We start from the raw sequence: 12,259 nt of genomic DNA, 5'->3' as shown, positions 1-12,259 counted from the left end.
CTGTATACCTCCTAAAGCACTTTTTTTTTTTCCTTTTTTTCCTGTTTGAAAAGATTCAGAGACTTTCCATTGCCTCCAGCAGCGGTTCTCCGTTATTATGCATACATACCTACCATTGGTAGGATGCAAGATTCCGTAACTGAGCATCTACATGATGCCTGATCTCTTCCTGTGATGGCAGGCTATTGGGTGAGGGGTGAGTTAAAGCTTCCCCTCTAATGATTGCAACTTTTCTCCTTTCCAAATAGCTTCTGCGTCATGGTATTGGTCTGTCAACAAGTTCTGATAGCGAAATGATCACACAGTTACTGGCGTATACCCCTCCTCAGGAACAAGATGACACCCCAGACTGGGTGGCAAGGTAATGATAAAAGTAGGCTGAGTGTGCAGCTCTGGTAATGAGAGCTTGGTCTTGCATGTGTTTGTAACTAAAATTATTCATTCAATTATTTAATTGATTCCAGGATTAAAAACTTAATGAAGGAAGCACCCACGGCATACTCGCTGATTATAATGCACAGAGATGTGATTTATGCAGTACGAGATCCTTATGGAAATCGTCCTCTGTGCATTGGTCGTCTTATTCCTGTATCTGATATAAATGATAAAGGTAATGAACTTCAAAAGAAATATAATTTTATAATGCTTTCTGAAGTCATTGTCCTACTATTGGCACACCCTGAAATCTTGAGGTATAAGGAGCTTATTGAGTAAAAGCTAGGTAAAAAAGAAAAAAATGGCACTTAGTTTTCAAAGTACGTTTCCTTGAGTATTTCTGAGCTGAGCCATTTTTAATATATTTAATGGACATTCCTGTTTTGTCCTGTCTGAGTGGCCTATTCATATCCTTTGCCCAGCTTTTTCATTTGTGCAGTATGATTTCAGTGATTTTCTTTCTGACTTATCAGATGTCTTATTCAAGCCATGAAACCATATTGTTTGAAGGAATCTTGGGATTATTAATTTTATCTTTGGTTCTAGTCAAATGAGGAACCATATGCTCTTAAAGTCATAGTAATGGATATTCTATGAGCTCTTTTGCTTATCTATTTGGTGTTTAACTGTTCTCTTGAAATACGTAGCCTCTTTTAAAATTTCTTGAATTCAGTAACTGAATTGATTGTCTTGTGATTTACAGAAAAAAAATCTTCAGAAACAGAAGGATGGGTGGTGTCTTCAGAATCTTGTAGTTTTTTATCTATTGGTGCAAGGTAAGTTTTATCTCACTCAGCAGATCAACTTTTTCCATATCAATAAAAAAAATTTTTTTTGTTTCTGATGTCTGCAAGAATACATGTTTATAAATGCAGTTCCTTTTGTACATTGTGCTCAGCAGTTGCACTGACATTAATGTCCCAGTAATACCTTCTAATCGTAGAACTGGCATCCTGTTTTCAAAATACCATGAGACTTATTCTAGAAAGGAAGAATCTCCTCAACAAGTAATAGTTATGAGCAAAAAATTTAAGCCAGGATAAAAATGTTCTCTTTAGCCTTCATGCTTTTAAAAATCAATAAAATATAGGGCTTTTAATTTTTTAAATTCTAAATTTGAATTTAGGGGTAACAGATTTATGGAAATTACTGCTGGAGGAACACTACTTTTCTTTTTTTTAATAAATTTATTTATTTATTTGTTTTTATTTTTGGCTGCATTGGGTCTTCGTTGCTGTGTGTGGGCTTTCTCTGGTTGCAGCGAGCGGGGGCTACTCTTCGTTGTGGTACGCGGGCTTCTCATTGTCATGGCTTGTCTTGTCGGGGAGCACGGGCTTTAGGTGCGGGCTTCAGTAGTTGTGGCTCATGGGCTCTAGAGCACAGGCTCAGTAGTTGTGGCGCACGGGCTTAGTTGCTCCGCGGCATGTGGGATCTTCCCGGGCCAGGGATCAAACCCGTGTCCCCTGCATTGGCAGGCGGATTCTTAACCATGGTGCCACCAGGGAAGCCCAGGAATACTACTTTTTAATTTTTTAAGCCAATAGACTTTATATTAAATTGAGCCATTTTTCCTTTATAAGGGAAGGGACTCTGTGTGCTTTATAATAGATAATTTGCCTTAATTTGACTGGTTTATTTATAGTCTTCTTTAATATTGTTTCCCAAGATATTACCGTGAAATCTTGCCTGGAGAAATTGTGGAAATATCCAGACATAATGTCCAAACTCTTGATATTATACCAAGGTCTGAAGGAAACCCAGTGGCTTTCTGTATCTTTGAATATGTTTATTTTGCAAGACCAGATAGTATATTTGAAGGTAAGTAAAATATCTCTAACTATTGATATACATCTATTACTTACCTCATTGAAACATGGCAATTCTTGGGCCCAAAGGCTTACCTGGCTCTTTGAAGGCACATAGTTATATGTTGCGAACTTTGGGACTGAGCTTACAAGTCATAAGATCACAGTTTTTCCTTTTCATCTGACTCTTGGACTTTGTTTTCCTTTTAGGAGTAAGGATTATGATTTTCAGATATGTATTAAGGTTAATTCTTTTTTTAAAGAGTGAATTCCCCCAGTTTATGTGTTTCCACTTCAGTGTTTTTTTGTCTTGCTTTTCTTTTTCAATTAATTTATTTATTTATTTATTTATTTTTGGCTGTGTTGAGTCTTTGTTGCTGCATGCTCAATTCTATAGAGTTCTAACAAGCTAGTTTCTTAGAATAGTGATATTATGCTGTGCTATATTATAGTAAGTAAAAATTTATTTCCTTTTCCAAACATTCCAGACCAAATGGTTTACACAGTAAGATACCGTTGTGGTCTGCAGCTGGCAATTGAAGCCCCTGTGGATGCGGATTTAGTTAGCACGGTCCCGGAATCTGCTACGCCTGCTGCCCTTGGTTACGCAGCAAAGGTATTTTCTCTTAATTAACACACAGTGAATTGCTCATTTAGCACTGAGATTAGAAATCCATGTATATAAAGAGAAACTCATCAATTTATTGTAAGGAAAAAGAAAGTGTTGGTTCCTTTGCAAGTGTTACTTATTTTCCAGCCTCTTCATTCAGTGGCACTGTTTTTTAATGGGTCCACAAAAAGTTTACCCAAAGATTAGGAAAACGATCCCCTTCATTTTAAACAAATAATATCATGACTATATATAGAATTTAGTCGTAATATTTGCTTATTATTAAGTACCCTCACAAGCCGCTGGTGTATTTATTCCCTACTGAGTGTGGGTGATAATAAAGTTGTTTATGTTAATTTTGTATAATGTTCTTAGTACTATGCTTAATTTCATTTTTCATAACCAGTTAGAATGTGTAATTATAGTGATCCTGGTGTATAATACCCAACATTCACTACGTTGGAAAGTTTAGTTTGTGAATTTTTAAAAGAAATAATATGCATACATTTTAGAGAAGTATTACCTTGTTAGATGGATAAGTCACCTCCTGTCCCTCAGAAAGTATCTCCTTAGCCTACTGGTTTTAATTCATTTCCGGCTGACAATTTTTAAATATGTGAATTTTTCTGACAGTGATTTATTCTTTGTCATGTGTTCACATTCTTGGTGTTTTTTTCCAAGATAGAGAAATAATATGTGTTTAAGAAAGAAGCATTACAAATTCTAGCAAAATGAATTGTTTTTCCTACTAAGTAGAGGACTTTCAATAATTTTTCTTTTTGCCTTTTCTTCCCTACAGTTTAAATAGTGAAGGAAAATTATAATCTGATGATGGAGAGCTCAGAATAACAACCACATTTAAAATTTTTTACATACATGTTACAATGGAAACATGACCTAGAGAAAACAGAACCCTAGAGTTCTCTGTATATGTGCTACTCATTGTCCTTTTATTCCTTCTCTGTCAGTGTGGGCTTCCATATGTGGAGGTGCTATGTAAAAACCGGTATGTAGGAAGAACATTCATTCAGCCAAACATGAGGCTAAGACAACTTGGTGTTGCGAAAAAATTTGGAGTATTGTCGGACAACTTTAAAGGCAAAAGAATTGTTCTTGTAGATGATTCAATTGTGAGAGGCAATACCATTTCACCCATAATCAAATTGCTCAAAGAATCTGGTGCAAAAGAGGTAAGTAATATTAAAACACCTATCCTAAAGCACCAATAATTACAATATGATAGTCACGAAAATTTTATGTTAAAATTTTTATAAACCTAATTTTAAAACTAACAAACCACAAAATAGAATACTTTTAAATTTGTAGAGTATTTATTACTTTTTCTTTTTGAAGATATAGAAGCAATCCTAGTGTAATAAATTTGACACATTAGGTTATATTTTCAAAAATCAAAGCTTATTCTAACTAAATAGTTCAGTAATTCAAATTACTGAAGTGAGATGTCATTTACAGCTAATAATTGATCAGATTTAGAAATAAAATCTATTGTGGAGAAAATGGTATAGAAAGCAGTATGACAGTCTATTTAGAAAGCAAGTTCAGATCCATTACAATAGTAAAAAAGAATAGACACAAATAAACAAACAAAAGAACTGGAAATAGCTCATATATCTACCAGCAGGAAATAATTTAGTAAATTGATACATCAGTATGATGAAATACGATGCAACCATTAGAAACTATAATTATGAAGACTGCAAAACACGGGAAAATCTTTGCTGTTACAAGAAAGGTAAAAAGTAAATGTGGACACTGATTATAGCTGTGTAAATGTTCCTGACAAAAAGCAGAAAATAATGATAGATTAAAAAAATAGACAAACATAGCTCTTTGTAGTAGTAGTAAGGTTTTTATTATATCCTGGTAGATGTTATTTTTCTTTTTAAAAAGGTAAAATAAGAGGTAGGCAAAGGTGCCATTCAAGTGTTAGAAGAAAAGAATGAAGGTGGTCCTAGGAATATAGTAAATGAGAAATGACAGATCAGAAGAAAGAAAGGTCCTTGTTAGTAGGTGACAGAAGGAAACAATGGGCATCTCTGTAAAAAGAACCCTTTACAAGTGGCTAACATTGTGAAATTCTTGTTCAGGACACTTTGGAGTCTAGGACAGGGCTGCTCAAGTAGGATTCTTGGTAATGAATTAATTCTAAAAGTAGTTCTGAGTGAACACTGGAGTTCTATATGTATATCACATGATTTTCTAGGATTCTTTTCCACCTATTATAGTGAAAGAAATTTTTTAGTATGCTTTATTACCCGTATGTTGTTAAAGTATTCTGTAAAACAATTTTATGTTGTATTTGTCAATGACAGAATTTTGCATAATTGTTCTTACAGTGAATGTCAAACTAATGAATGTGTGAAATGATTTCTTTCCAAGGTACACATTCGCGTAGCTTCACCACCAATTAGATATCCATGCTTCATGGGAATAAACATACCAACAAAAGAAGAGCTTATTGCCAATAAACCAGAATTTGAGCATATCTCAGATCATCTAGGTAGGTATTACAATTTCTATAAAATTTTATCTTTATTCATTTATTAACAGAAAATCCAAGCTTGTTAATCTTTACACTTTTAATAAAAAACAGTGTTCAGTATTTATTGAAAGTAAATGTTGTATGTGTTGAGCAGATGAATAGTGAGAGAGCCTGATATGTGTGGACACCATAGTGAGTGCTGTGATGGAGAGCTAGGCTAAGGTGAGATCAGAGAAGAAGGAAGAAAGGCTTTCCTAGTAGAGAGAACTGCTAATCAGTTAAAGCCTCCCAAAGGTCAGATCAGAAGAAAAACAAAAGCAATTTCACCACAGATTCTAATAGAATAATTTGGATGCGGGTACAAATCAAAAAGTGAAAAGCTTATATAGGTTTATCTTTAATAATGAGGTCAGAAGTCTTGAAGATGGAGGTTATCCTTGATAAGACATTTGCCTTTCAAATTCAGGTGAGGTATAAACTATAAATATCACATACGTGTTCATCCATGTATGGTACCTCCACACTGATTGTTTACGGCTGTTGTTTCTCTTGACTGGTCATGCCTGTACCTTACCAGTTAAATATTTTGAATGTCACCCAACTGATATATTGTGAGCACTCACTCTTTGCCAGGAACATATCTATATTATCATAATAACATCACAAAAATGCTACAATTAGGCAATATTTCCCTTATCTGATAGCTGAAAAAAAAGGCTTAGGAAAAGTAAGTGACCTTGAGCTTAAATGTGAACCCATGTCTTCCTGACTTCAAGATCTGTTATTCAAGAAAATGGCTCCTAAAGCCTTCTGAAGCCATTCTAGACTTGAATCCTCCACTGCTATTTTAAATTGTTATCCCTTAAATTCCAATTTAAAATTAAAAAAAAAAAATAAAGGCCCTGAGTTTTATTGATTCTCCAGCCACCACCACCACCCCACCCCCCCCGCCTTTTTTTTTAAAGAGAGGCTAATGGAGAAAATTCCCTGGTGGTCCAGTGGTTAGGACTCCAGCTCTCACTGCCGAGGGCCCGGGTTCAGTCCCTGGTCAGGAAACTAAGATCCCACAAGCCACGCAGCCAAAAAAATAAATAAATAAATTTTTAAAAATTAAAAAAAAAGATAGAGACAGGGGCTAAAGGAGAAATTTTTATTTTGGCTTATGTTTTTCTGTTTGTAACTATTCTCTGTTAAGGCAGTTCTTCCTTTCCAAAGGAAGTCTCATGACCTTTTTCCCCGTCTTTCCCCTGTAGGAGCAAACAGTGTTGTGTATCTGTCAGTAGAAGGACTGGTTTCATCTGTACAAGAAGGGATAACATTTAAAAAACAGAAAGTGAAAAGGCAAGATATTATGGTTCAAGAAAATGGGAATGGTATGGAATGTTTTGAAAAGAACGGTCATTGTACAAAGGAAGATGTTATGGTTCAAGAAAATGGGAATGGTCTGGAATGTTTTGAAAAGAACGATCATTGTACAGCTTGTCTGACTGGAAAATACCCTGTGGAACTGGAATGGTAGTTGCTAGGGGTAGACACGATGTTTCAAAACACTAAGTTAGTGGAGAAGTTATAGTGGTTACACCTCCATTTACTGTTACTCGGTACAGTGTGAAATGCCACATGCTTGTGTTATGTTTTGAGATTTTTTTCTGAAAAGGGTACCAAAGTGCTATGATTTCTTTAGTAATCCTAGATAAATATTTTGGTATTATCTAGGAACTTGGATGATCCTTTCAGTTTTATTTAGTAGTTTAGTACTTTTCTTTTTAGAAATCGTATACATTTAACTTCAGATCATCAACAGTAATGCAATGGATCGGTAAATTTCTGTTTAAGAGAGGATTGCCAGGTACTCTACTCTCCCACAGGTTCTTAGAGAATTTTGTGGAATGTTTGAGAGTTATGGAAATTCAGTTATGGTATATTTTCATAATTGAACCTTGCTAATTACATATAATACAACAATATGTGGTATTCTTTTTTTTCGCTCAAGCATTGGCTAGCCTTTTTCACCTGGTCAGAGAAGGCAGGTGGTCAGTGGCATTTGCCAGGTCCATGCTTTAAAGAGTTTGCAAGAGGTTAGACTAAGGTGTTGTGATGCAAACAGGACATGTGAGTTAAGTATAACATTTCATGCAAACCTTGAATCCATTATACCCCAAAGTTATCTAGCATCAAGAGTTCTCTTTAAAAAAAACAAAAAACAGAAGAAACACCTTTTTGTGCCTCACTTTCCCCACCTGTGCAATGAGGTGCTTATATTACTAAGTTAAATAACTAGCAGCAGTTATTTTGGTGGTTAGAGCCATCATTCCACCCCTCAGTTTTAAGACAGTGCATGATTATTAGCTTTTGAAATGTTGGCCGTTGGTCTGCAATCGAGATTTCAAGAGGGAGACATACAGCAGTAATTTGCAACCTATCTTTGAGATGCTCTGAGAATGACTGTAAAAACATGGCTGTGCAAAATATTTTCCTACATTTGACCAGAAAGTATGATCCATACTACTTAGTGCCCTTATAGTAGAAGCCCAGCAAGTAACCTGGTACATTTGAAGTAAAAAATAACTTTTTAGATTCTAACAAACCTTTTACCCTTAATTTGATTATATGCTTTTTTAATGAAGTGCTTGATCACTTGCAAATGTACTGTGTATGCAATGAGATGATCAAGTAGAAACATTGTAGGGGCCAATTTTAAGGAACAAGGAGACAACAACTTTTTTCAATTAGCATGCTCGTCTAATTCCGAGCATCAACGTATCTCTTTTTCTACTTTGTTTTATTGGGATCTAATGAATTAGATTTTTTTAAAGGTTTTTGTTTGTTTGTTTGTTTTTTAACATCTGAGATTTAGAACTTTAAAATGACTTGCCCTGAACCCTTGTTTATGTAAGATTTTTAAAACATAAAAGTGTTTGTTTCTGTGTTATTACCATGATTTGGTGTACATAGTGTCCAAATCCACCTAGAGTTGTAATATTTATTAATAACCATAATCTTTTGTCTTCATTTGGTATTTAGTCTCATGTGTTGTATCATGGCAGGCCAAGAGAAAATGTTGACAGCTCTTTAAGCCCAGGTGCAGCAGGCAGCAGTGGGTCAGATAACCCTGTGGTGGTAACACAAGCAAACTGGCATCTGAATAAAGCCCTGGGACCATTTGTGTGTATAGCCTCTTGCCTTAAATGTATTCCTCATGGCAGCATATGGAGGAGGCAAGACCTTATGGGTCAGTTTTGAACCAGCCTTACTTACTTTGATTTTTTTAAAAACAAGAGACTCAGGGAAAGTACTAAACCAAAATCTCTGATTTGACTTTTGTGTTTTCCATAGTTTTTATTTTGTTTTATTGAGATGCTTTTATAAAGGAAAATGGTACTGTGACAGTTTGGTAATTCTACAAATTTCTTACTCTTTCTCCATCATGGCCTTTTATTTCACAAGTTTCTGAAGTGTGAATTACAATTTTATACCAGTGTAATCTCAAATGTTGTTTAACTGCTTTAAATTTATATAGGTATTGTAAACTGCAGAGCAAATGAGAAATGTGTTTTCACAGGATCTATATTGTGTACTAAACTAAGCCTACTTTTTGTGACTTCCTTGTGATGCGTTGGTGACAAATATATGTAATGAGTACATTTAAATATGTGTGTGTACTTTTTCTAAAGAGTGACTTTTAGGTAGTGCATTATGGTGAACAGCACAGTGACGGTCACATCCAGGATCCATTCTTGGCACCAGCTAGTCGTATCTTATTTCTCTGGTTCAGGCATTTCAGTAAATAGACCATCTCTTATCAACCAGGCAAAACTGCTGGCTGAGTAGGAGGGACAAATAAAGTAATTAGAAATGCAGTGCTAAGTAAGCACTATGTTAGTGCCAAGTTCTGTGGAAACACTAGCAAGAATAGGGAAGGTGTCACAGAAGAGGAGGCTTAGATTCCCAAACTGCGTGTGTGTGTTGGGGAGGAGTACTTTTTAAAATAAAAATAAAGTAGGTACATGAATAAACTGTGGTACATCCAGACAATGGAATATTATTCAGTCCTGAGAAGAAATGAGCTGTCAAGCCATGAAAAGATGTGGAGGGAACTTAAATGGATATTACTAAGTGAAAGAAGCCTATCTGAAAAGAGTACATACTGTATGATTCCAACTATATGACATTCTGGAAAAGGCAAAACTATGGAGAGAATAAAAAAGATCAGTGGTTGCCAGGAGCTGGTGGGGAGAGAGGGATGAATAGGTGAAGCACAGGGGATTTTTAGGATAGTGAAACTATTTTGTATGTTACTATGATGGTGGATACATGTCATTATATATTTGTCCAAATCTGTAGAATGTATGACACCAAGAATGAACCCTAATGTAAACTATAAATTTTGGGTGATAATGATGTGTCAGAGTAATGATCACCTGTAACAAATGGACCACTTCCGGGGGGGGATATTAATAATGGGGGAGATGATTTTATGCGGGGGTAGGGGGCATATGGGAACTCTATACCTTGTGCTCAATTTTGCTATGAACCTAAAACTACTTTAAAAAACAGTCTCTTTAAAAATAAAGATACCAGGGTCCTACCTCTAAAAAAACTATCAAAATAATACATGCATATAGTTAAAAATGAAGAAAATAAAGAGGTCACTGCCCTCTCCAGTCCTCTGTAGTGCATGCACATTTAAATATTTTTTCTGTTGTTAATCTCTATGTTTTAAACAATTAGCTCATACTATTTACTTCTTACTGTACCAACTTTAGATATTATCTCTATTTCTTCCCTGGAATCTAGCAAAGTTTGCTCTGACAGGTAGACTTAAGTTAATCATATTAATATGATTAACTCACTTGAGTTTCTGATGCCTTTCTTAGGGTTTCAAGTAGGGTGTAGTCAACTCCTCTAAGGAAAATTGCCTTCATGTTTCATAAAGAGGTCAAAAAGAAAATCCAGCCCTCTCAGAAAATAACTGCTCACTCAGACATTTTAGAGAAAACTGCAAAAAATGCCATGTAAATTTATGTTTTTGTGTGCAGAAATTGTCTTCTCATGTAGCTGAGAATTTGTTGGATGGCAGGAACCAATGCTTTTAACCTTTTTAGAATTTCTCACTGCACTATGACAAACAGAAAATGATTACACAACGGAGACCCAAGTGGGCGCTTGCACTCTACCTCAATCATTGAAGATTGCTTGTTTGGCTCCACTGATGGGTATGTTAGATGTGATGGTTAATTTTGTGTTTCAGTTTGGCTAGGCTTTGGCGCCACATTGTTCAAACACCAGTCTAGACGTTGCTGTGAAGGTATTTTTTTTTACCTGGGATGAACGTGTAAATCAGTAGACTCTGAGTAAAGCAGATTACCCTCCGTAATGTGGGTGCGCCTCATCCAGTCAGTTGAAGGCCTTAAGAGTAAAGACTGAGGTTTCCAGAAGAAGATAGAATTCTCAAGACTGCACCCTAGAAACCCTGCCAGAGTCTCCAACCTGTTTCAAGACTGCAACATCAATTTTTTTTTTTTTTTTTTGGCCACGGCACGCAGGATCTTAGTTCCCCAACCAGGTAAAGAACCCGTGTCCTCTGCAGTGGCAGCGCAGAGTCCTAACCACCGGACCGCCAGGGAATTCCCTCTAGAGAACTCTAACGGGCTCACTCTTGCAAAAAGCCTAACTTCCCTCATCCCTCCGTTCTTTCACAATCACCTGACAAAAATACCAAACCTGAATGAACCCATGGGGAGCTGAGCTCCCTTAGAGTACATCACACACCGCTGTCCCAACTGTGACGTGGGCTACAGTGCTACCAGAGCACATAACAGGGACCTAACCTTGTCTTGGGATAGGGTCAAAGGTTTTCAAATTTTTTTGTTGTTGTTTAGAAATTTTTTAAGCTTATTTATTTTATTTACTTACTTATTTTGGCCGTGCTGCGTGGCATGCCGGACCTTCCTTGACCAAAGATCGAACCCGTGCCCCTTGCAGTAGAAGCGCAGAGCCTTAACCACAGGACCTCCAGGGAAGTCCCTCAAAATTATTTTTGAAATAATTTTTATTTTTGAAAGAAACAATGACATTGACAACTGAGAGATGAGTTGGGAAGTAGCTGAAGAGAAGCAGTGAAATGAGAATGTACCAATAAATGTGCAAAGGATCAGCAAGGTACTGGGGCGGGCATTTGATACTTCTTGGGAATTGGAATGATGTAGTAAATAGATGGGGAAGAGTAAAAAGATAGTTCAGGAAACAGGTGCAAAACACATGAATCTCTGCTGTCAAGAAGGGATTAAATGAAGGCAGACTTGGAAATAATGCAGCTGTTACAGGTCCTATGAGAAGTGTAAGTCACTGTTTGGGAAGGCTTGTACCCTATTTAAAAGCTAATAAGCCAGTGTGTTCCTGTTTCATGGTAGTGGACGTGAGATTCCTGGGTCAAAGAGAACTTCATTCCTCATGGCAAAAGCAGTAGCCGGAGCTTCATGTCTGTCAATTCTCCACGCCTCCTAAGTCCCCCTCGGGTAACTAAGATAGACATAGATGGATGTCTGCACACAGAGTGGGTTGCGTTACAGGAAAGGAATACTAAGTGTGGGGGGATCCATTCCTTTTACAGTAAGTGGAAGAAAGCTTGCTGCTTGGGGAAGGCATTACCCTCAGCTCTGAAGACTGATCACCCTGAACAACCCTGAAAAATGACCTGGATAAAGAGCAGTCAGTACCTTGCATTCTTTGCGTACCCAGCAAAAATTTGCAGGGACACTCAGGGCCCATGGCAAATTGCTGTTCCCAGCAGTATGCTAGGTTTATGGGATGGGGGTTGGAGGAGGATGGGTAAATTCTCATACAAGGCTTGAAGAAAGGCATTGAGGAGGTGAGGTTAGAACTGTTTTCATAAGAGGAATAAAT

General features: G+C 36.5%; 1 protein-coding gene across 1 annotated transcript in view; it reads left to right on the top strand.

Moving 5' to 3' along the window:
- Nucleotides 1–7,020, top strand: part of PPAT (phosphoribosyl pyrophosphate amidotransferase) — a 34,932-nt gene extending 27,912 nt beyond the window's left edge. Inside the window, exons 4-11 of the mRNA XM_061192328.1 lie at nt 249–361; nt 465–610; nt 1,139–1,211; nt 2,102–2,253; nt 2,729–2,856; nt 3,819–4,040; nt 5,251–5,371; nt 6,607–7,020. Coding sequence (XP_061048311.1) covers nt 249–361; nt 465–610; nt 1,139–1,211; nt 2,102–2,253; nt 2,729–2,856; nt 3,819–4,040; nt 5,251–5,371; nt 6,607–6,872 — 1,221 coding nt within the window. The 3' untranslated portion in view covers nt 6,873–7,020. The remainder of the gene's footprint in view (nt 1–248; nt 362–464; nt 611–1,138; nt 1,212–2,101; nt 2,254–2,728; nt 2,857–3,818; nt 4,041–5,250; nt 5,372–6,606) is intronic.
- Nucleotides 7,021–12,259: the final 5,239 nt, after the last annotated feature.

The sequence above is a fragment of the Eubalaena glacialis genome, chromosome 5 (assembly GCF_028564815.1).
Source record: "Eubalaena glacialis isolate mEubGla1 chromosome 5, mEubGla1.1.hap2.+ XY, whole genome shotgun sequence".
Lineage (NCBI taxonomy): Eukaryota > Metazoa > Chordata > Mammalia > Artiodactyla > Balaenidae > Eubalaena > Eubalaena glacialis.
The sequence above is the reverse complement of the archived record's forward strand: the minus strand, read 5'-3'. Positions and strand labels throughout refer to the sequence as shown.